This window comes from Mesoplodon bidens (genome assembly GCF_964165515.1).
Source record: "Mesoplodon bidens genome assembly, chromosome: 9".
Taxonomy (NCBI): domain Eukaryota; kingdom Metazoa; phylum Chordata; class Mammalia; order Artiodactyla; family Ziphiidae; genus Mesoplodon; species Mesoplodon bidens.
This window is the reverse complement of record NC_138166.1, coordinates 19,616,293-19,641,892: the sequence shown is the minus strand read 5'-3', so window position 1 is coordinate 19,641,892 and position 25,600 is coordinate 19,616,293. Positions and strand designations below refer to the sequence as shown.

Below are 25,600 nucleotides of genomic sequence, written 5' to 3'. Positions count from 1 at the left end.
AGCTTTTTAATTGAGTTTCCAAATCAATACGTGTAGAGAATGAATGATATACTGATTTTCTACTGGTGTCAAGATGACAAATTGTGGGGTGGAATTGAAGGCTTCTGATGACTTTTTCCCTTTATGCCTGGATGATACCGTAACTGAAAAGCAAGACGGAGATATAGAGGAAATTTAAGGAAGCCGGCTGCGGGTTTCAGAAGCCCAAGGATTCACACCTCTGTCTACTAATACATTCTAGACACGGAGCTCACCTCTGTGGACCTGATGGGATGGGGATAAGTTGTAGGAAATCCTGGGATCCTTTTCAGTTTGGAAGATGTAAACAAGAACACAAAATTTATGGAGCCATGAGGTGTCCTTTATCATACAGAATTTGGGGTCAAGGAGAAACAGTGGGTCAGGAACATTCCATATCAGGAGTTGTGAGCAGACATGGGTCTGTGGAGTGTGCAGTCATGAACAGACAGGAAGCTGAGTGGAGCTCAGGACTGAGCCTGGGGCGCCCCTGGGCCCTGCCATCTCTGGGTGATCCTGGATAACACACTATCTCTCTGGGCTTCAGTTTCGGCAGGAGAAGGTTTAAGATCCCTGGAATATAATGCCCTGTTCTTCTAAGTCTGTCCACTTAGCACATGCCCTGATCCAGAGAGAAATCTAAGGAGCCATGCTTTTCTCCCTATTTCTTCCATTCCCTCCCCAACCTTCCACATAAGGCAGTAAATTCCAGCAAAGGACCATATCTCAGTGCTGTCTCTACTCCAGCTGCTTCTGACCAAATTCTGAAAAGCCCAGAAGAACAGATTTTCTGGAGTCTTTGGAGAGCGTTGCAGATGAACTGCTCAGATACTCCTTTAAGAAAGGACTCCTCGCCCGGCGGCCAGGAGGGTGGCAACTGACACCTAGACAACTCCTTCAGGCCCACCTCAGCCTTGGGGTGTGCATGGTCTTCTTAGGGGGCCCTGAGCTATGAGAGGGTACAAGGGCCTGGTTGATCCCATCCAACATGGGTGTCTCAAAACAGGCAGGCTTTGCTCCTGAGGGGTCACCAGGCTGGAAGGGACTGTGAGGCTGCGGCCCCAGCCTGATTCTACTTCCTTCTTCTCTCCCAGGCTTTACTTCTCTCTTGAACAACCAGCATCTACGTCCCCGTGGACCTGACAAGCAGAGATGCTAGTCATTGTAACGTGTAAAGCCTAAGGTTTTTTTGTTTGTTTTTCTGAAAAGGAACATTGACAGGCTATCTTTGAGCAAGAAGATCCTCTTTGTAGCATAAAGATAGGCAGTGTAGATTTCTTTCCCATTCTCTTATTCACAGACACACAGAGACTTAGTTCCCACCAGCTGTAACCAGTGGTTCTCAACCAGAGGTGCCTATAAGACATTTTCAAAATGCAAATGCCCAGACTCTACATGCAAAGCTATACTTAGTGGTTTGAGAGGTACCCTGGTTGAGAACCACTGGTTTTAGCATGAATGCTTCATCTTCTTCCAGAGATGAGCATTTATCCTGCTGAGGACCATTCCAGAAGCTGAAAAGCATATCTACATTAAATGCTCAATTAAATGATCCCTAGTTCACCTCCAGATATTTTGGCAAATCCAGCCAGTAATGCTGCAGACTCATTTTGTAACATGGTGAATCTTCTTGGAAAATATTATAGAGAGGTGTAGAAAACCTTAGGATCGTTTTCGACTTTGAAGATTTAAGCGAAGAAGGCAAAAGTTATGGGGCCATAAGATTTCCTTTATCTTGCAGCGTTTGGGGCAGGGAATTTTAAAGTGAGTTTCCACGGCAACTGGAAATAAGGCAGCTGGTCTGTCCCCTCAGGTTTCTAGCATCACCATTGTGCAGGAGGTTGTGGCTATGCTCACATTTCACAAACTAAGTCCCTTGGGAGCATCAGTTGTGATCGCTGTCTTCTCTCCCCTGTTAATCAGGGACAGCTCACTCACATAAATGTCAGGGGAGAATATTCGACTCTTGTGTTTCCTGCATCACTGAATAAAATCCCCTGAGATGATGTGTGTGCCCATGTAGCCTCGCTATTGGATTCAGAGAGGTTTTTTTCGAGGCAAGGTTTGTATCTGAAGACACACAGGAACTGAGATTCCCTAGGACAGGGAAGCCCTCCACTTGCCAAGGACATTAGTCTTGGAAAGAGGAAAGGGGGGGGGGGCATTCTCCCAGAATGTTAAATGCACCCAAAGGAACTATGTGATATTTTAAAAATACTTCTCACTATATCTTCACAGCCAAAAAGGAAATTCAGAAGTCCCAGGGGAATGTAAACGGATGAGAGGGCTGCGCATCGGGGAAAATTTTCTCTTAGCAAAAGTCAAGTGTTCTCCACTTGGGGAAGACGAGGGGCGGGAATAACTGAGTGAACTTCGAGGAAGCAGCTGTGCTGACAGCACGACCAACTGGGACGTGCAATGAGAAAAGGGCGTTTAAAGTCACTGCACTGTGACCGCCCCTGGACATTTCGCAGCACATGATTAAGCCCTAATTTAATGCTTCCTGAATACAACACATTAAATGCTTGTCTCTAAGTGCGTTCCTCAAAACTCACTAATTAAGAAAGCTCCCCTCTGGGTGCTCTGGAAGTGGTGCCCTGGGGGTGGGGTGGGAGAGAAGAGCTGAGTCTGAGGCTCTCTCTTCCTCCTGCAAGCTGGGCAAGACCAGGATGCTCGCGAAACGTCCCCCGCTTCCCTCTCCTTACCTCATGGTTATTTCAGGGATTAGCTGAATCCGCGTGTGGATATGCTTAGTAAATTTGTGAAGAGCTATGCAGATGTGAGCTTTTATTATTATTATTGTTTTTAAAGCCTCATCTAAAGATTGGCTGTGTGCCTATTCCCAGAGCAGCATCAGGGGCCGGGAGTCCAGCTCAGAGAGGCTGGCCGCATTTGAGTTCGTGTTCCTCACTTACCCACCAGGAGACTTAGAGCAGTGACCCAGTTCTCTCATACATAAGATGGGAACAACGGTCGTACCTACCTCTTCAGATTGTTATGAGTGGAGAGGAAGTCACGCAAGAAAAGCATACTATACAAATCATGATGCACGGTGTCCAGTAAATGTGAGCTGTGATTATTACAAACCAGGGCTGCCACTGAAAATTGTAAAACTGTGCGGTGCTAGGAGAGGACCTGGAGGGAAGTCTGAGGGGGCTGGAGGAAGGTCCTTCTGGGAGAGCCACCAGCTGCTCGAGGCCCCTTGCCATGACCTGACAACCTCCCAGCAGCCGGCCCGACTCTGAGTCAGCAGGAGAAATCGTTGCTCTGGTCTCCAGGCATATTTCTCTGTGTCCATATCAACTGTAAGGTAATGACCCACAGCCCAGCAGAGCTCTCAGCTGTGATTTTGGAAGGACCATCAGAGAGTGTTCGCTTCCAGGTACAAATTCACTTGTGACAACTAGACGTTCACATCACACAAGAGGAACTCGACATGCAAACCACATCATCTCAGAATGGAGCACAGTCAAAGTCGGGGTGGATGCAGGCAGTGGGGGAGGCGGGTGGGTGATGGATCTCAAATGTCAGGGCTGCACTCGAGAGAACTCCTGGGCTGGGGCAATCGCGAAGGGCTCTGGGTTGAGGCACATTCCATTATGAGTGGAGTGGGTTTATAATGGAATGACATGGATGGGTTCTTATAATCAGAAAAACACACTGACCTTCACACTACACAGGTGCAGCAGCATAATGACCCACCACGTGTACGCGCATCAATTCCTGGGGAAAAGTCCAACGAGGTTAACTCAGCGTGTATCCCAAGCAAACAAAATCAGCGATATCACCCGCGTGAAGAACACTCTGCCACCCCCCACCCCTGCCAAGAGAACTGGTTTGGGCAGCGGACATGTACAAGGAAAGATTACACGAAGATCATACTCATTTTGGAAAAAAAAAATGGACAAATTGCAGCAAGCAGCCTTATTTTATGCCGTGAATCATTTGACTTGGATTTTTAAAATTTAAGGGGTAAGAATCATGAGTCTAGAAAAAAAATTATTTTTCCTTTTCAGGAAACAAGGATTTGGGGATGTGGGATCTGAAGGGAGGGAAAGTTCTGTTCCCCCAGCCTTCTGAGAAAACTACCTAAAAGCATCCTCAGATATGTTCCACTCGTAAGACCCCCTCCACCAGAAAACAACCAGATCTGTAGTTAAACTGCTGAAAATATCACTGACTTAGCTAGGCGCCTTTAGTCACTCAGGCATTTACTCAGATGTGAAAGACTCAAGAGGAAGCCCCATCCCCTTGCAGCGTGTCACCCCAAATGTCAGTCACTAGTCACGCCATCAGCACTTTCAATAGAGAAACCACGTCAACAATTAGGACTTGAACAGAGAGATGCCAGGCGTAGGAAAATTGCTGCTGGTATTCCACCAGGGTCCTCTTAATCTGGGTATCATTTTGGTTCCTGAGTTTTAAATTCTCATTTTATTCACTCATCTTCCTCTGAAGGTAAAGTTGTGGTCAGAGTAATCAATATGGCCTTATTCCAGAAGAAAGCGGTATGTGATCCAGCTTTCCAAAACCCCAGTGAAACCTGAAGCTTTGCTGATAAATGGGTTCGTGTAAGAAATGAGCTGCAAGCTTGCATTTTGTGTGCCTGGATTATCTTTCCGTCCCTGGTCCAAGCAGATGTGAATAGGAAAGAGAGAGAGGTTCAGCCTCCATATTCTAAGATTCTGCTCTATGCCAACGTCACGTTGGGCGCTCCTGGGCTCTGCGTGGCTGAGGCCCCTTTCCCTGACATGACCACTGGCCTCCCAGCTGCCCCTTAGGCTGCTCCCAGATGAGCTGCATCTGCAGTCTTTCCCATGCTGGAAGTCCCCAGATCCCCCCTATATCCACACGAGGGCCCCTATATTCCCACCCATGGCCTCGATTACTCTGTGGATATTGACAACATCCACGTTTCGTTGACAGTTCAGCGTTCTCAACTGAAGTCCAAACCCAGCATCCACTGGGACTTCTCAGAGCCCTCCAAACACAGGGCAAAAGGAGCTCAGGATCTTTATCCTCAAGCCTGACTCAGTAAGGTCTCCTCATCCACTGGGTCTCCTGTTGGGAACTCTGGCATCCACCCCAGGTCCTCTTTCCCCCCCAGACCATCCTCTACATCCAACCAAGCCCCCAGTTCACTCACTCATTCCTCTTAACCATTCTAGATCCATCTGCCTTTCACCATTTCTACCTCCTCCGTAATGGCCCAAGCCTCCCTTTCCTTTCCAGTCTCAGTTGATCCTAACTGGTCTCCAACCCCACCCCAAAGACATCCTCTGCAACAGGCAGAATGCTTCTTAAAAAGGGAACATCTGACCACACCACTTCCTTGCTTTAGTGGCTTCACACTTCTTTTAGGCTAAAGTGCTAAATACCAGTTCGAGACTTAACTGCAGACAAATGTGCCAAATGGATCTGGCCCTGCTTCCTCCCCGGCCCCGCTGCTTCCCCCTCTCCCCACCCTCTGACCACTCGGGGAGTTTCACAGCCTTCAGAGACACTCACCTCTCTTTTCTTGGAGGCTGCAGCATGCTGTTCCCTCTGTCTGAAACACGCTTCCCTCAGCCCTTTCCTCTCCACAACCTTCAGGTCTTGGTCTCCCTGGGACCACCCTGCCCCACCTCTCACACCCGGCCAGAACATATGCTGCTGGAACAGAATTCTGTATTTATTTTAGCAGGTTTGAAAATAATTCTAAAGAACTAGGTATGTAATTTGTTTAACATCTGTCTTGCAAAGATGACCTGGAATTCTCAGAGCTGGGGCTGTCCAAGGAGTGCTCTCTACGTGCAGTGAGAATTGGACAAATAAATGAATGAATGATCAGGGACTGTGTACACCCTTGAGGAACCCACAGTCTAGACTTTAGAAGATATTAAAGGAGGCTTTTGTTGCATCTTCCCTAAGCCAAATGTTGATCCAATTAATCAAACACACACACACACACACACACACACACACACATTAGGAGAGTAAGCAGAAAAGAAAAAAAACCATTCAAATTAGACATTACCTATTTAGCACCTAGCCCTGGAGATACTGGTGTATTTCACTTTACAGTTTACCGTAAATTGTTTTCTTACAGTTTACTAACTGTTTAACTGCAAAGCTTGACTCTGGCAAAGAAGGAAGAGAGCAGAAGTGGAGACTTTATAAACAGAGTGAACGAGATGAAAAAGGACCCATCTCTAGATCCCCAAATTCCATGCCACCTTACCAAAGAGGACCCAGAGAGAACCCTCTCCCCTCAGGAATAAGCTGGAGCTCAAGGAAATTAAGGAATGAGATGGGCACCAAGTGACCTGTCTACATGAAAGCAACCAGACATGTCTCTATCCTCTGCTTTCAACCAGCCTAAGCTTTACAAATCCACAGGGGCTCATCCCTTGAATGAGTGCAAAGATTTCAAGCAGAGAAAACCCCACGAGAAATGACAGTTGAACGTATTAGTGATCAGCAAAGTTGTACCTGATAAATAACCTGAGATTAGACAATCCTTCCTTCAAATGCACCAGTGATTTAATGCAGCTCTAGCCACTTCTTCTATTGCTCTCCAGGGGCTGTGACCCTTGGGGAACACTATTGGAGCCCAGCGCACAGAGTGGCAGGAAAGTCAAGTGGGAAGGACACATATGAAGACCCTGGCAGCAGTGCCTGCAGTAGAAGCTCCAGGAGAGCAGGGACTGCATCGCAAGGACAGTGCTTGACGAGCTGCTCCTTCATGGGTCCCTGTGTCAGCTCTCCAAGCCCCTGGCATCCACACTCGCACCCTGTTAAAACCCCCCCGACAGTGCCATTCTATCAGTCAAGGCTGAAAGGTGGCAAAAGCTGTGAAATATGGAAAGGTGGGGACACTGTGCCTCCGCTACTATGTCACCTGGGTAGAAGTTACCATCATTAAAAATCAAATAAACCAGTTAAGATATTACTCCAGGGCCAATATTGATCCTGCCCCAATCCAAATGGGCTAAGATTAAAAACCCAATCCAGAAAGCAGACAATGGCTCTCAGACCACACGGTGATTTATCATGTGCTAAAACAAACTTGTTTTAGTTTTGCTTCCCTCCTGTTCCGTTCTGTCAGCATCTGATAAGTGGGGGATTATTGAGGAAGAGATCAAGATCATTCACAGGTGGAATGGATAAAAGTGAGCAACATACAAGATGACATAGTTTTAAAACTTCTTTTGTAGTTATAGAAACAGTGTACATTTGCTGTTTAAAAAGCCAAGCCATACAGATAATACAAGGAAAAGTCACTCATAACCTCATCCCTGAAGAAAGCCAGAGATTCTGGTTGGCACTGGGTTCCTCATTTCTAAGGAGCCCTCTGAGGCAAGTCTAACCAAGGTGCCACCTTCTGGGTGGCCAGGTCTTTGCGGGTCCTTCTGGCCTGTAGGTGGGCATCATAGGAAAGGAGCCCCAGAGTTGCTGGCCCTCAAAGGAGGTTTGTGCTACTGAAAAAGAATTTACGCTACCTTTAAATGGATGTATCTCATATCATCAGAAACCCGGTCAGCTAGTTCAATCACTCCACCATCATGACTATCAATCATTTTAACTCCCCTCAGTATGGATGATTGACACCTAGGATCTGCTGAGTTCCAATGAGGGATGCCAAGTTGCAGAGACATTTAAAGACCTACAGTTTGCATTTCAGAAGCCTCAAGCCCTCGAGAAAATCTAATACCCTCTTTTTTATCACCTGCAAACACCCTAGCCCAGTGACCACCATCTGATAAATATTTGTTGACTGAGTGAATGAGCAGATCAATAGAGGAAGAAATAACGTGCATATGCGTTCCTGTCCCCGGGGGAAACTCCCAGTATACCACACCAGACTCCCTGGGAAGGACGAATTCATTCCCTTGTACGTGTTTTGAATGAGACTATAAAAAACGTATTTCTTTTTAGAGACCAGAAAAATTACATTTGCTAATTTAAGAAAACGATTCTTGTTTTGTTTTTGTTTTTTGTTTTTGTGGTACGCGGGCCTCTCACTGCTGTGGCCTCTCCCGTTGTGGAGCACAGGCTCCAGACGTGCAGGCTCAGCGGCCATGGCTCACGGGCCCAGCTCTGTGGCATGTGGGATCTTCCCGGACCGGGGCACGAACCCGTGTCCCCTGCATCGGCAGGCGGACTCTCAATCACTACGCCACCAGGGAAGCCAAGAAAACAATTCTTGTTGGGAGATCTCAAGAACAAGTATTCAGTAGTTTCACTAGATCACCCCCTCTTGTTGGCATCGCAGGAAGGACTCATCAGCTGACAACAATGAGGATAAGATGCTGAAACAAACAGCTGTTTGGTCCTGTGTTCAACTTTGTGACCATGAGCCCATCAGCACTAGTTTTTACCATCTGACTGGTTTTGTTTCATCCCAAGCTCATCTCTTTTGGTCCCTTGTCTGGATCCCAGTTAAATGCTCAGGAGACATAAGATTTACTATCACATAACCTTATGGGTTTTATTATTATCGAATTTGTTTTCCCGGGGGGAGGTCTCTTCACGAGCCAGTATTGAAGAGCATCATTTTCTGTCATTACTGACTTACAATGTCTTCCAGTTTCTTAGGCCCCTCTTTTCTTATAGATCATCTCTCTTAAATTGGAGAAAAAGGCTGTGACAAACAGGTCAGGCTTTACTTGAAGAGCATGGACTTGGTGTCATAGCCAGTGAGCTATTTATTCATTTTCTTAACACTCATCTTAACATATTTTAATTTTTCATTTATTCATATATTTCTCTAGTTCTGCAGCCTACCCCTGACTAAATCTCTACTAACCATAATGCATTATTACTATCAAAACTTCCCATCTGACATTTTCTTCCCAACCTGATAGACTCACGCTGGTTCTAAGGAAGACTGTTTCCAAAGATGGCCAGTGTGTCCTCAGAGAGGCAGTTCCAACTCCGTGACCAGGCAACACAAATGTGTGGGTGCGGCCTCCCCCCTCCCCGTACATTGTTCCTCAGACCCCAACTCTGAGCGGCAGAGGGGGCAGTGCCAGGAGGAGGAGTAAAGCTGAGTCCTACAGCCAAGGTGGGGAGGGCAGGGTCGGGGCAGCCCGCAGCCAGCCCTTCTGCTAGGGTCAGCGTTCATGGCCATGGGCTGGGTCCTCTCCCCACTACTCCCTCCCTCCCAGTGCTGTGCGTTCCTGCTGCTCGGCCAGGGCTGTTCACTCTTCCCCAACCTTCACGTTGCATCGAAGGACATCTGTGATGAGGCAACGCTCAGAATAGAACTCCATACTTGACTGACCACAACAAAGCCGTCTTCTAAGAATAATAGCTGATCCCAGGATGTTTTCATTAAAAACAGAGTTCAGTGACAGACTATCAAAACATTTCCCTTGTACTGTAAGCAGTATGATGGGACAAAATTATGCAAAACATATGGGCTTAAGTCTGCCCTCAGCAACTAGGGGCTCGCTTCCATTGGATTCAATAACTCATTTAACATACCCATCATGGGTGTGCAAACAGACTTTGTCCTGTTCAGTGCTTTTTCATGCTCCAAGTGGCAGAAGAAAAACAAAAAGGCTGGTGAACTGCTTTTCTGCCTCTAATTTCAAAATCTGTCACCAGTTGCCTTTGAGGGGTGGTATGTGCTTGTAGCCTGAGGCAGTCAGAGAGGCGCCTTAGAGCAAAGCAGGCTCAGAGTCATTCAACGCTTACTGACCATTCACCAGGTACCTGGCATCACCTCGGCACTAGAAATACAGTGATGAAAGCTAACATCCAGCATTTATATAACTTTCCAGTCAGAGAGGTGCCTTAGAGCAAAGCAGGCTCAGAGTCATTCAACGCTTACTGACCATTCACCAGGTACCTGGCATCACTTCGGCACTAGAAATACAGTGATGAAAGCTAACATCCAGCATTTATATAACTTTCCAGTCAGAGAGGTGTCTTAGAGCAAAGCAGGCTCAGAGTCATTCAACGCTTACTGACCATTCACCAGGTACCTGGCATCACTTCGGCACTAGAAATACAGTGATGAAAGCTAACATCCAGCATTTATATAACTTTCCAGTCAGAGAGGCGCCTTAGAGCAAAGCAGGCTCAGAGTCATTCAACGCTTACTGACCATTCACCAGGTACCTGGCATCACTTCGGCACTAGAAATACAGTGATGAAAGCTAACATCCAGCATTTATATAACTTTCCATGTGCCAGGCATCATTTGAAGTGCTTTATGTATACTAATTCACTCAGTCCTCACAAAGACCCCACAGGGCAGTGGTACTGTCTACATTTTACAGATGGGGAAACTGAGGCATGGAGAGGTTATGTCATGTGCTCAACGTCACACATAGAGTACAGAGCAGAGCCAGGACTCAGCCCCAGGCACCGGGCTTCAGAGGTCAGACAGACCTGGTCCCTGCTCTCAAGGAACCAACATCCTAGTGTATCTGTTAAGAAACGCTGAACAGATAAACTGAATACACAGCATGCCTCAGGTCACTGAATTGAAGAGCCAAGGAGGGTCCAGGCAGTTTCTGTTCAGCGATTTAAAATTTATTTTGGTCATAAATACCGTGAAGACACTGAGGAGAATGTACCTTCTCTCTCTTCCTGTCACCTCTGAAGCCCCATCCTCCCTTCAGGTAAACAGACACCCTTTTTCGCTTTTTAAGTTTCCTCTTTATAGCCTAATCTTTCTGAAAGTTACCTTTGTGTGTGGCTTATTCTATTTACTATCTCTTTCATCTTAGACTTCTGTCTCCCCAATAGTTTTGCAAGTGCTATTAGTTAAGCAATTATTTAATATGCTAGAACATACTAAATTTGTTACAAACTCACATGTATCTCAGGATTATCAATCTCTTCTATTTTTTTTCTACTCATATACTGACAAAGTTTTCAGGTGTGCATCAGTTTACATAGACTAAAACATATAAACTTATGTGTTAATATTTATAATAATATATCTCATTGGGTAGCACAAGTACCTCCTTCATTAATTTTTGAAGTAAGTTCTTCTCAAAAATCTCCTAGCTATGCTTGCATTTTTATCTGTCTAGAATCTGGAGAGCTGGGTTGCTATGGCCCCAATGGGACATGGAAGACACCTATGAGAGCATCATGGTTACAACCATGGGTTTACAAGGCAGGGGGCCCAGGGAGTGTTGGCCACACTCCCTGCCCAAGATTCAGTGGAACTTCATACTTACACTCAAGTGACACTTTCTAGAACATAAACATCACATGGATATTGTTAGTTGGATTAAACGAACAAATGAATATGAGAAGGTTTTATGCATTAAGTCACCCCATCCAGGAGCATGGTCTGGGGACCACCAAAAGCCAGGCAGGGCAGAATCCCACCTATGCCCCTCTCTAGGGAGGGCCCAAATCTCCTTCTCCTGCAGCCAGGGCTGGAGTAGGGGCAGTGGGTCTCTGTGGGGTCCCCCTCCAGGGAGGAGCCCTTGGGGATGGGATTTGCCTCTTCCTGCAGCATTTTAAGGGGCATAGCTCTGCATGCCCTTGGGCAAGTCTCTGCCCAGTTCCAGGTGAGCACTCTCCCTGTCCAGGTCTTGTGAGGCAGGTGTCCTGTGGCCAGGCCTTGGAGAGACAAGTGTGGTCAAGACTTGGGCCTGGACCATGGGTCTGGCGGGGGATTGGCCCTGGAAATGAGGCAATGTTAGTGAACCACAGACTACAAGCCCTGGCTGTGGAGCTCATGTTTGAGGGAGAGAACAACAAAAATCATAATAAATAAGTAAGATACACGTTAGGTGGTAGGAAATTTTAAGAAGAAAGAAATGAGAAACGAAGTGTTAAGATGTAGGTAGGAGGTGACATTTTAGACTGGGTTTCTCAAAAATGGAGAGATTTTTGAGTAAAGACTGGAAGGAAGAAAAGGAAGTGACCAATGAGATGTCCAGGGAAAGGATATTCCAGGCAAAGGGAACAGCAAGTGCAAAGGTCCTGAGGTAAAGAGTGCCTGGGTCTTCTGAGAAACAGCAAGGAGGCCAATGTGGCCAGAGTGAAAAGAAGAGAGGGGAGAATAGTAGGAAATAAAGTTGAAGATGTGATGAGGGGCTGGCTGGTGGTAAGTTTCCTAGTTCAGTGGAAGGGCTTTGGTGTCCACACAAAGCGAGGTGGGGAGTCACTGGAGAGCTCTAAGTAGGGAGTGACACAACCTGGCTGGCAATGAACAGGGTATCTCTGGCTGCTGGTTTAAGAACACACTGAAGAGAGGCCAAGGGAAGAAGTTGGGAGACCTTGCAAGAATCCAGGCAAGATGTAAAGGTAGCACAATCAGGGTGGGGGCAGAGGGGGCCATGAGAATTTGATCAGGATTGTAGCTGGAGGAGAGCTGTTACTGGTGAGGCTGCATTGCATTGAATTTGTAACATCTCTGACTAACCTTGTGTTTGTCTAGCACAACCTGCTCTGGCAGGCTGAGGAAGGATGCTAGCTGTTCCTTATCTGCTCATCAGCCTCCTAAAATGAAGCTGATTTCTGGATAATCTGAAGCAGCTTCTCCTCCTCTTGCCAGAAACTATAATCTGTTTCCACGTCTATCTCTGAATCTGCCTTTTCTTACTGGGGCATCATAGCTCTTATTATGCCCATTGTATCTGTATATCCACTTCCAGCTTTGCCCATTTTTGGGAGTGGAAGACCTCAAAGGAGACCAGGAAGAGTGGAGCAAATGGAGCCTAGGAGGTTGGTTGGTGCAGGCCTGGAGGTACCGAGGGCAGGCGGAGTGTGCAGGCAGGCAGAGGTCTGGCCCTGGTCTTCAGGGTCCCAGTCCCACATTGTATCCTGGAAATCAGTCCTGGAGTCAGATATATTGATCACTATTCCTGGGTTCCAGAACAGTATCGATTTGCATCATTTTTGGAAGCTTTCCATAGAACTATTTTTATGGAACTTGTTCTGGGAGGAGAGAGAGGCATCCAGTAAAATCTATCACGACCCATCAGTCAGCTTGGTAACTGGATGTCACCCCATTTTTTTTCAGTCTTGTTTTTTTTCCACTGGCTAATATTTTAAGACTCCACAGACACATAAAAGAGTTTCTCAGACATTGAAAAACAAACAATAGCAGCTTTCCTTTGAATACATAATCCATTAAAGATAAAAAATCCACAGACATACGCTGACCCAGATACATGTGACTGCGTGTGGCCAAACCTTGTCTTTTCCACAATAGCATCTCAAAACTCCTGGGGGCTAAATGTTAATATTATCATTCGATAATAAGGTATTGAGGGCTTCTGAGGCAATGATAATATCCAACTGTACTGTGTCCATATTGATGATGTACAAAGACATAAAAAGAGTTTCCAAATGTAATATCCAACACCATAAGGCCAACCAGCTGGGCAGGGAGAAGGAGTGTTAGATTTTGGACCTGGTCTCAGTATTTCAGCCAAAGGGAATATTTACCCACTGAGAACTGTGAACCGATGGGGACTCATTTCCACAACTCTGAAAGCTTGGGTCTACTAAAACTAAGCAACAAAAGTCAGAAGGTTAAAAAGCTCGAGTGCCAGGAAAAACGCTCTATGAATATTTTCAAGTGTCTGAACAGAGAGCACTGGCATCTGGGTTAAAGGATTATAGGTGGTTACCCCAAGGACAGAGACCTCTGGAAAGATACAGTCATATCTCCTCTGGAGACATCTGTTTACATTCCAGGGGTTGTAAACCCAGAGTCTTTTGCCTTGTCTTCCCAGAGAAGATTTCCTTATATTCCAGAACAAAGGTCCTTCCTTTTTCTCTCCAGAGGGTAAGAGGGCCAGATGTGCCTGCACCTCCTGTATAATCTCCGAGAGTCATAATTTCCAGGTTTCTCTCCTGTGGCACAAACCCCTGTATGTACAGGGAACATCTGGTTCCCATCACTTCACCCCATGGGGAAATGATGATAAGATTGCTATGGTAAACAGTCTGTTTTCGGATCTGGAAACCTCATGTTTTCTGTCACAATAAATAAATGCAAGTAGACGTATAACAATAAAAGGAGAGCTGGCTGTGACAATAGTACCATTCACTATTATACAGCACATTATCATCAGAATCCATCCATCAGTCATTTCATTCTCCTCTTCAGGGGCATCATACATCCCTCCTGCCACGGGACTTGCCCGTGATGCCTGTGGGGAGAGTATACACACCCACCTCATAGGTTTTGGACTTGGCCATGTAATATGTAATATGCTTCGGCCAACCAAATGTGATATTCACTTCTGAGCATCATGAGAGGCCTTTTAAGAGGCATCATGAGCTTACACCAGCCTCTTGCTCTTACTGCTTCTCCCGCAACAGCAGCATGTTCTACTTCTAGACTGGGCTGTGCCTTCAGCCTACACTTCGAAGAAAGAAGACATATGCAGCACATCTGAACCCAACCCACAAAGTGAAGGTGAGCTGCAGCTGACCCACAGCCTAAATGTGATATGAGTGAGAAATAAACCCTTGTGGAGGAAGCCCTTGAGATCTTGTGCGTGTTTATTTCACAGCCCAAGGAGCAGAAGAAAGTTGTGTGGATGTGTGCTTCTCAACATAACCAGCAAAACAGGCTAATGCAGTGCACACCCAGCTTCCATTTCTACCCCTCTTCTGAATTGAACCCTACTACTCAGTGGGAGGCTGTTCATCCTGATTATTCTATGCCAACCAGCACTTGGCATTTCCCTAAACTCACCTTCTTTGAAAGAAAGGTCTTATATTTCATGAGTTGGGGAGAGATTTCGGTATAAATATAGACTTGCAAGGTGACAACGATCTAAGAGGCATCTTTCTTCTCTCCTGTGTCCCATTCAAACCACCCCAATCAACCAAGTCCTCTACTTTTTCTTTTTTTTTTTTTTTTTTTTTTGCCGGTTTCTCTCTTTCACTGAAACTCCAAACTCTTTATGGTCATTTTTCCCCAGTTACTGTCAACTCCCAGATCAAATTTCTTCCAGTAGTTGTCATGTCAGGACCCATAGTCTATCTCCTCCTCAATGTTTCCCACAAGGAGAGCATTCTCTGCTCATAAGAGAGGAAGGTTGGCCTCAACTCTGCAGCTACAATGCTGTGCTGTTGTTAAGGGCTCATAGTTAAATTCTTGTATTTTATTAAGTTTTTATGCCAAAGCATAGAAAACCAGGGGAAGTAAGCCTCTAGCACCATCCAAGGGCTACTTCTCCTCCTTGAATCTGCTGCCTTGAGTCCTTTTCAATCTCTTAGCTGGCAAACAGCAAGTCCGAATTAGGGCACTAACACAATTATAATATTGGAGTTTAACAGATTTAAACTGGGTCCTCCTTGAGACATTTATACTTCAGAATGAAGAGCAGTCTCACATCACAGCAGCTGGAATAGGGAGGGAGTAAGAGGAGACCTGCCAGGAGAGGTTAGTGTCTGGTCTCTTCTCACCGTCTACCATGGCCAGGAGAGGCTTCTGAGAAAACAGAGCCAGAGTGTGTTAGAGATTGCTCATATCAAGCCAAAGAGCTCAAAGGATCTCAAATCTACAGACTTAACAAAATAGCTCACTGCTTCATTTTCCCTATCCAAAATCCAATAGTTTAAGGGGTTTTAGGGCAAGACTTCAATGTGATTTTAGTGGTGGGACACTGAGCAAAGTGAGGTCACACGCCCTGGTACACATCAACGCTGGGAATCCACGTTGTGTGCAGGGACCACGCAGATGTTTTTAGATTGGTAAAAAGAGTTACACTGAAAGGGTTTTGATGAGAGAGACATATGATTTCCAGATGTGGAACAGACAGAAGAGCAGAGGGAGGTGGAGGAACCCAAGTTCAGTCTCATTCTGCCACTTCTGGCTCTAGGTTCTCGAGCAAGTTACTTAACCTTTCTAAATGGTAGTTTTCTTACTTATACATGAGGATTATAACTGTAACTACTCCCTAGCCCTGTCAACAGATACGGGTGGGAAAATTGAAAGAAGGGCCTTAACAGCACCAGACACATGGCACCTATTGTCTAACAAGACAGAGAGAGCTCAGTGAGAAAAAGGTGTGTTAAGTTTAAGAGATAAGGGGCCTTTATACTCCCGCCAGGGTCCTGAAGATGTACTAACGCTTGGCTGAGCAGGCAATCAACTGGCCACTTTCTGCTTTAATTTTGACATTTTTAAAATACTTTCAGAAAAGTCACGAGAATATTACAATGAATGATCTAAAATATTTCACACAGATTCTCCAAACATTAATATTTTGATATATTTGTTTTTCCTCTCTCTCTACATATATGTGTATATATACACATGTATAATTTATATGATTATGCATATTTATATATACACATATGTGTGCATATCTATTTTTTTCCTGAACCATTCAGAAAAAGGAATCTGTAGACAGGATGCCCCTTTACTCCTAAATACTTTGGTGTATATTTCCTAAAAACAAGAAACTCCCTTACATAACTATAATACAATTATAAAAATTAGGAAGTTGACATTGACATAGTTCTATTATCTGATCTACAGACCTTATTCAGATGTTTCCACTTTTTTTCAGTAATGTCCCTCATGGCAAAGCAAAATCCAAGATCCAAGCTCACATGTTACATTCAATTGTCTTTCTTTGTCTTTCAGGACACTGATAGTTTTCCAGGGTACAGGCCAGTGATTCTGCAGAATGTTGCTCACCTTGAGTTTGTCTGATGTTTCCTTGTGACTCGAATTCAGATTATGCACTTTGGGCGGGAATAGCAGGGAAGCCATGCTCACTCTCCGTGCACCATATCTGATGCAGATGCTGTCACTAGTCCCAGTTCTGGTGATATTAACTTTGATTACTTAGTCCAGGTGGCATCTGCCAGGTTTCTCCACTGTGAAGTTACTACTTTATCTTTTGTAATTGTAAGTATCTTGTGGAGAGATACTTTGAGATTATGTAAATACACTATTACTCCTTAAACCTTCACCCACTTCCTATAGCATCCATTAATTATTTTTGCCTGAATCAGTTATTGTTTTCATGGTCCTATCCTCTTTCTTAACAGAAGTTTTGAATTTTGTCTTTTGAGGAATATTTTCCACGGCAGTGGATTTTATAATGAGTCTCACTAATGCCACTACACTGTAAAGCACATTTGTAAAAACTGAGCTCTTGCCTGGTGTCAGCTGGTTGCAAAGACTTCATTTTAAGGAAGGTGAGAACAATCAATGATAGAAATGCAGCTTATTTGCCAGAAAGTGAGTAAAAATTAAATTCCTCTTGAGTTTAAATTATAGCCATTTTACACCTGGTTTCAACACAGCATTGTTAGTTCTTCCTTATTTTTTTTTAAATTATAAGTCATTTTATAGTGGAAAATCCAAACGCTATAAAAAGCAGAAAACAGAAGAAAAAAGGACCCCCATAATCCTGAGTCTATCACTGTTAACCAATTTAGTATATTCTTTGCAGTTATTTTTTTCCCTTTTCTTTTGTCTTAAGACATATTGTCTATATCATTTTATATTCCAATTTTTCAATAAAATATAAGCATTTCCAATGCTGTTAAGATTTTTTCATAAATAAATCTTAATGGATGTCTTTGAGAAAATACTGTAATTTAGTTCCTTGTTCCCTATTTTGGACACTTAGGTGGTTTTTATATTTCTGCTATTTAATAATGATGGGACAAACATCTTTGCATGCACAAAAAAATATTTTCTGCATTTTGCGTTATTTGTGCAGGAAAAATTATGGCCTGAATGAGTATGGCTGGATTAAAGTCCATGGCTACGTACTGGCCAGTGGCCTTATGCAAAGGCCTCACCAATTGATATCCCAAGTAACAGTCCATAGAGTGCTGTCTCCACACACACTTACCAACACTGGGTGTTCTCACGGTTCTATCTCCTGATTATACTTTCAGCCTTCTATTGCCCTTTTGTTAACTGTCTGATCTTGCTCTTTGAGTGCTCATCTGCTGAAGCGGGGTGTTATTTTTTACTTAAGAATGTAAGCTCTGTGCACCCTAAAATATTCAGCTTTTGTCCAACAAATGTGTTGCAAATATTTTCCCAGTGTATTATTTACCTTTGAATTTTGTGTATTTGCATATTAATGGAAGATTTCCAATTTTATGTAGTTAAAACTCTTCTTTCTGATTCCTTCTAACGCCTTTAATCTTAGAAAGCCCTCCCCTCTGTCCCACCTGCATCCACCTAGTATACTATGGCACTACTGTGAAAACCTCAGCTCTTTGTAATTTATTTGGGAGTATGGGAATAACATTCCTCTTCCTTACTGACACCTGATGCTCCTTATCATGTATCACATTTTCCATGTGTTAGAACTGACTCTCAGTTATGCAGTTTCATGGAGCTATTGTTTTTCCTGCAGTTGGGACCACATTTTTATTCATTATTGAAGCTTTAAATATGGAAATGTTCATCTCACTTCATTCCTCCTCTTTCGCCCTCTTAAAATCCACCTCTCCTGTCCTGTTTATTCTTTCAGAATATTTTAGAATAATTTTATTAATTTAAATCAATAAAAATATTTTAATTAACAGGAAAATGGAGTATATTTTAATTATAACATTGTGACCAGTATATGAATTAACATGAAACCGATCAACAACTTTAAAATACTCAGTTTTCTCATGAAAGAACACGGGGTGTCTGTAGATTAATTAAATCTTTTATGTTTCTCAGTACAGTTTTAGAGTTTTACTTTCTGCTCTTCATGAGTCTGCATGGATATTTTATGTTTTCATTATCACTATGAATAAGAGGCTTTTAAATGACTTTTTAATTTTATATTCTGAGTATTAACTTTGTAAACTGTCTTAATAATTCAATTAACTAGGTATTTCTCTTACATTTCACAGGTATACAATCATATCTCTAAAAATAATTATCACTTTGTTCTTAATTTTGTAGTAGCATCTAGAGCTTTGGCTCTATATCTTACTTCTTTAGCCAAAACTTCAAGATCAATGTTAAATAATCACTAAAAATGGTGGTCCATCAATTTTACATTGTTTCTGACAGTGACAGGAATGTATTTAACATAAAGCAGAACCACTGGCCATTAGTTTGAAATAGACATTAAGTTCCGTCTTATAACATCTAGATGAATATATTTTTAATGCCATTTTGCTATGAGGAAGGGCAGTTATGGTCATCAAACACAAAACACGATCATAGGTAGTTTTCATGACACTGTAGCAGCCGTGAAAACATAGCTCTCAGATTTCTGACAGCTGGAGGTGGAACCCATGACCTTCACACAGTCCCAAGGCCAGGCCTCCACAGGCAACTCCCACCAAGGTCTGGCTATGGCAGGGGATGCCAGGGTGGGCCCATTCTTGGGAGAGGAAAGGCTCCTCTGAAAGGTGACTCTTAGCATCACACTGTGGCTCATGAGGTTCCCTCTGCCTTCCAGACCCCCCCATCGTGCCACCCCCCAGGCTCCTCCCCACCTCGGCACCTGCTGCTCAGAGGACCCAGAGTAACACAGACATTAATTGTTTTGTTCCATGCATAAAAAATTCAGACTGTTTTACTGACCTTTCGGTTGAGTGACAATGTTATTTTGAAATCTATTACTTCAGTAAGATTAAAAACAACAACAGCATTTGGGCAGTGAATTAATGGCAACAAGCATAGAGGCACTTGTACTTTACAAGCCTGGATACCGTCTCACCATCACACCATCGGGGTCAGGGAAGTTTTCTTGTCTTCATTTTACAACAAACAACAAACAGTAGAAATACTGGGGAGTTTATAAATCTGAGCAAAGTTGCATTAAGAAGAAGAACAGAACCAGGGAAAGAGCTTATAGCTTTTTAATTTTTATTCAAAACCCTTTCCATTTTAACCCCAATGTTCCCTAAATTCACATAAAACATGTTATTTTTACTATCTGGTTTACAAAAGAAAATATGATATTTAGCAGCGTTTTGACTTTTCATGTCTGCATCGAAAAATAATCTAATAATGCAAACCAGAGGCATATTCTATTGGTAATCACTGTATCCTATGCATATTCTATATTGATCTCATAGAAAATTGACAGAATTTTCTATTATTACTCATGCTTTTTAACTAACCTTTTTGGTAGCATGAATGACTTCACATTAGTATGAAAAGAAGTTCTTCACATTTTAGAAATAACAACTTTATATTTGGAATATTTACCTATATTAATACATAGCTGTCGATTTCTGGTTTAATCATTCTATAATATCCCATTGATGTGTATTCCAAAATGTATTTATCTAGTCTCCTCCTGACTAGCACTTAGGTTGTCTCCATTTTTTTTTCTTTTGTTATTACAAGCAATCTCACTTTCTTACCCACAGCCCATCATGCACATGTATGAGAAGTTCCCGAGAACATACACGGTTATGGGTTCGTTGGAACAGGAAGACTTCTCATCCCGCACCTTGCCAGATGGGGCCCTGGTGCTCACCCAAGGGGCAGAACCAGTTTATTTTCCCATCGTCTGGGTAGCTCCCATGTTCCTACAATCTTGCCAAACTTCCTACTGTCAGCCTTCTTTGTTTTTAACTGGATGGATGTGAAACAGCATATCACTGTGGGTTTAATCTCTATTTCTCATATTACTAGTGCTTATGACTCATTCCCCAGTCAGGACTCTGGCTATTAAAAACAGGCCCATCACCCTTTAATATCTCTGCAAGTCCCCTGATCCTCCTCCCTCCACTGCCAGGCCCTAGACAAACCTGCAGCATCTCAGCAGCTGGCCTTCATTCTCCCTCATCCTCCCACAATTCCACTGGAGGTATTTACCTACCACCAACTTAATCATGTTATTTCTTTGCTTAAAACACTTAATGGTCCCCCGTTGCCTAAGGATCAAATCCAAACTTGCCAGCACTACAAACACCCTCCACCGGCTGGCCTCACCCTTCTTTTTCCAGGATTATCCCAGCTACTCCTGCCTGCATACCACACTCCATCCTGCTGTCCAGTGACTCCACAAACACTTCTTACCTGTGTCCCTTTTCACAGGGTGCTGTCTCTAGCTCATAGATGCATGGCTAATGTCTTACTGACCTATGCCACTGGAGTAGGGCCTGGTAAATACTGGGTGATCCACACATGATGCTTTACATTAAATGGGTTTAGTTTTCTTTGAACAGCAAATATTACTTCCATTCATTTGTTTTATGTGCCTTTCCTAGATTCTAGGAACACAACCGTGAATCAAACAGTGGAAACTCATTTTTCCACCATCGTGGCGCTTACATTCTAGAGCGAGAAAACGGATAATGAACAAAAATGATTGACTAATGTAGTGTTGTAGGAATTGATGCAAGCTATGGAGGGAAAGAGAGCACAGACATGAGATAGGGACTGTGGGCACGGGGGTGTGCTGGGATAGGGCTGAATCCTAGAAGGGGCAGTGGAGGACGATGGATGGGAAGGAAGGAGGGAGAGAGCCATATGACTGTCTAGGGGCAGAGTTTTCCAGGCAGAAGTCATGGCGAGAGTAAAAACCCAGAGGAGGGAGCATGCCAGCTCGCTGTGCTGGAGGCAAGCTGGAGCAGAGACTGAGGAAGAAGGCTGGAGACGCAGATGGAGAGGGGAGGGAGGGAGGCACTCAGGTAGCATCTCATGAGTCAGTAAGGACTCTGCCTTTGCTCCTAAGAGATAGGAAGCCATCGAAGGGATCTGAGCAGAGAAGTTGTAATGGCCCCCCTCAGAGTGTTGTGCTATGATCAGCCTGAAGGTGACCAAGAAGAAAAGGAAGGAGAACAACTAGGAGCCCCTGCAATAATTCCACTGAGAAATGTTGGTGTGGACTAGGACGGTGATGAGAAGTTGTTGCTGGATTCTAGACATGCCTGGAAGAGAGAAGCAAAGGGTCTGCTGCTGGATTGCACATGGAGTGTGAGATCAAGAGATGGATGACTCCATTTTTTGACCCGAGAAAATTATAAGGATGGATCTGCCAGGAACTGAGATGGGGAAGGGCATAGAGCAGGGTTTGAGGGGAAAACAGGAGTTCAGTTTTGGACATTTTATGTTTGAAAATGCTTATTAGACATCCAGGTGGAGAAAGAAAAACAACTCTGGCATTCAGGGGAGAGGCGTGAGATGGGAATAAAAATTTGCAAGTCATCAGTACATAGGTGAAACTGAAAGTCCGAAGACTGGATGGGATCATCAGGGTGGTGAGTGGAGAGAAGAGAGGAGGTCAAGGATGGAGCCCTGAGGCACCCCCATTAGTGCAGGGGAAGGAGGAAGAATCTGCAAAGGAGACACAGAAGTCAAGGTGGCCGGGAAGGTCACTCCGTGGCTACAGGAAGATAAACTGAAGGTCACAAACCTCATACAGATCAGGTTTCCAGATTAATTTGGTAAACTGAAGCATCTGTGCAAGCTGCCCCCCACTGAACTTGGCTGTTTATAGAAGAAAAACAATTTCTCCAGATTCTAATTCAGGAGTGGCAGCAGGAGAAAGCATTATTAAAAGATCTGACCCTAGACAGAGGCACTGCAAATTTCTTGTGCTGTTCCTCAAATCACTTCAACCACCCACTTCAAAGTCCACATTTTGAAAATAGCTTATCGTTTTTTTTTTTTTCGTGCAGGCCTCTCACTGTCGTGGCCTCTCCCGTTGCGGAGCACAGGCTTCAGACGCACAGGCTCAGTGGCCATGGCTCACGGGCCCAGCCGCTCCACGGCATGTGGGATCTTCCCGGACTGGGGCACGAACCCGTGTCCCCTGCGTCGGCAAGCGGACTCTCAACCACTGCGCCACCAGGGAAGCCCGAAAGTAGCTCATCTTAAACATGCCCCCAGTGCAATCCCTCATACACAAAGCACCTTCTAGACATGAATGTTCTATAATTTTGCAAGTTGTGTGAGATACAGAGATGGAACCAGACTTTATTGGAAAGAAAGGTGACTCAGTTCATCATGGTGGCATCTGATTTCAGATCAAAACACCAGATTGTCCAAACTGATTAAGACTGCTTCCCCCTAACCTGCAGTGCTATACCCCAGTGGTTTTCCTGGGGAACTGTGAAAAACACTGAAGCCTGGTTTTCACCCACAGGAAGTCTGACTTAACTGTTCTGGGATTCTAATTGCCACTAAGGTTGAGAAACACTGTTCTAGAATGGGATTCTTAAACTCAAATGCATATGAACTTCCCACAGAACTGTAAAAATGTAGATTCTGATTAAGTAGGTTTGGTGGGGGCCTGAGACTCAGCATTGCTATAATCTCCCAGGTGAAGACAGGATCTGGTCCAAGGACTACATTTCAAGCAGCAAGGATCTATACTGTATAATCATCTCTACAAAAGTTATTTGACGTCACCATGTATGATGATAAAATGCAGTCAACTCAACTATTAAAAGCTAGTTCTCCAGACATTTTATTTAGCAAATATTTACGGAGCACTTAACTATGCATGAGGCTTGGCGTTAGAGGCTCCAAGAGATACAGAGGTTAAGGGGAGAAAAAAGTCATGATTCTGACCAGAGTTAGGAAGGGAAAACAGGCTTCAATTAGAGTATCTTCTCTGATTGATTGGTATATATGTCATCCTTGTCCCAAGACAGCAAAATATAAAATGACCTGGAAACTCAGCATCAGAAACCACAGACTCTCCTTAATCCTCTAATGTGGTACCAGGTACCATTACATTCTTTAGGGCACATGAAATGGGACCCCTGGCAACTGTCTGTCCAAGTTCCCTTAGCCTTTAAGCCCAGGTATTTGATAAATGAAATACTGCCTGCCGTATCAGTAAACAAAGGATGTCACAGTCACCAGCGATTGCAGCCCTCCAACGTGAGCCAGTGAGCCCTGAGGAAACTCAGGAAGGAAAGAATACCTGAAATCTAGCAGCCATCAGACTGCAGCCACTCCCTATGGTGAGCCCTGAGGAAACTCAGGATGTGAAAACACATGGTACTGGCCCCAGAGGGCTGAGGTGCACAGCAAAGGAATGATTTCAGTAAGTCCAGATTCTTGCATCTTCCCATACACAGAAAAGCACTAAATTCCTTAATTTGTGACTTTTGGTTTTCTTTATTTAACAGTAATCTTTTGATGTTCCGACTACCTGCCCTTTGTTGCAAAACTCCTATATATCCTAGCTCTCCACTTACCTCCTTGGAGCAGTTCCCTCAGGGTTACTTGAGATGCTGCTTCCTGGGCTTGAAGCCCTAAAAATTCCTGCCGAATAAAACATAACTCTCGACTTTTAGGTTGTGCATATTTTTTTAGTCAACGTAATTAACCACTAACCCCTCTATTTGATAGGGGACCTATAAACAGTGCTCCAAGTGCTTCCAGGCCCTTGAAGAAAGATTCTTTAATGCATTCAGCAAGCCCACAGCATCTTGGATAGGTGGCCACCAAATGATGCACCCAAATGTCCCTCTAGGGGTGTAGGATCTGACATGAATATGCATTTCTCATGACTTCCTTCTGTGAGACCAGCCACATCTGATTATGCACAGTGAAGCCTATGAGTTTCTGGCCCAGCTCTGCCCATGTTTAGAGACAAGGGGCACCATAATGGGAAGTGCGTAAGAAGCTGGTCTCCCCCTTCCCTTCATCCTAGGGTAAGGCCTGGGGGAAGGAAGGGTTGTTTGCTGCCTTAAAGCTAATACCTGGTTGTCTGGGACCATACCTTGTCACCTGCACCTCAACAAACTCCCTCATTTACCTGCTCAGCCAAAAATGACTAGGGGTTCCTGTGTAATAAAGAATGTGGCTGGCCCTTGTCTCCAGCTTGTGGGAGGAAGACACTAAATCCTTGAAACTTCTCAAGTGACGGCACTGTCCTTGCTATTCGTGGTAGGCCCTGATAGTTTATGCTAACGAGGTTACTGATGGTGGCCCCCCAGATAATTTACACTAACGAGATGACTCAGGATGGGAGCTGGTCACACCAGAAAGACCAACCATGTGATTAGAGGGCTGGGGCTTTGAGTCACGTGATATCAACCTGACATCTGGGGAGGTGGGGGTAGCTGAAGATTAAGTTCAACCACAGGACCCACGATTCAATCCATCCTGCCAAATGATGAAATCCCAATAAAGACTCTGAACAACAAAGCTCAGGTGATCCTCCTTGGTTGGCAGTACTCTGCATATTGTCACACAGTGATGTGCTGGTAGGGTAACCCAACGTGACTCCACATGGAAGGGACACTAGAAGCTTTGTACTTGTCATCTTCTCAGACCTTGTTCTATACGTCTCTTCTTTGGGCTGGTTCTGATTTGTATCCTTTTGCTGTAATAAAACTGTAATTTTAGGGATAGCACTTTCCTGTGTTCTGAGTCATTCTTGTGAATCAGTGAACTGGAAGAGGTAGTGAGAACTCCTGAATTTGTAGCTAGTTGGTCAGAAGTGTAAGTGACCTTGGGGTCCCAAGCTTGTGGTAGTGGTGGATGGAGGCCGTAACGTGTGAAGTGTGACCCAGCTCCAGATAGTTGGTGTCAGAACTCACTGCCGGAGTCTGTCTCAGTTTCCTGAGCAGCACTGCCCTGGAGGGCTGTCTGACTGACTGAGGCTGTGTCAAAGTCCTCCATCCAAAAGAACCTTCCCCTATACACCTCCCAGCCCTGCTGGGGATTTTCTCCCAACTACTGAACATGACATTTTCTTCACCTTGA

The 25,600-nt window shown here is 44.3% G+C and overlaps 1 protein-coding gene across 3 annotated transcripts in view; it reads right to left on the bottom strand.

Annotated features, from left to right (window-relative positions):
- HECW1 (HECT, C2 and WW domain containing E3 ubiquitin protein ligase 1) overlaps positions 1-25,600 on the bottom strand; it is a gene marked incomplete at both ends in the record, with an annotated part of 546,121 nt that overhangs the window by 312,554 nt on the left and 207,967 nt on the right. The window contains one exon of one of the 3 annotated variants that reach the window (XM_081244602.1): positions 3,684-3,728. The exons of the other annotated variants lie outside the window; for them this stretch is intronic. Within the exon in view, the coding sequence (XP_081100728.1) occupies positions 3,684-3,710 (27 nt within the window). Of the gene's footprint in view, positions 1-3,683; positions 3,729-25,600 lie in introns of those variants that run through there. 3 annotated transcript variants of the gene reach the window in all.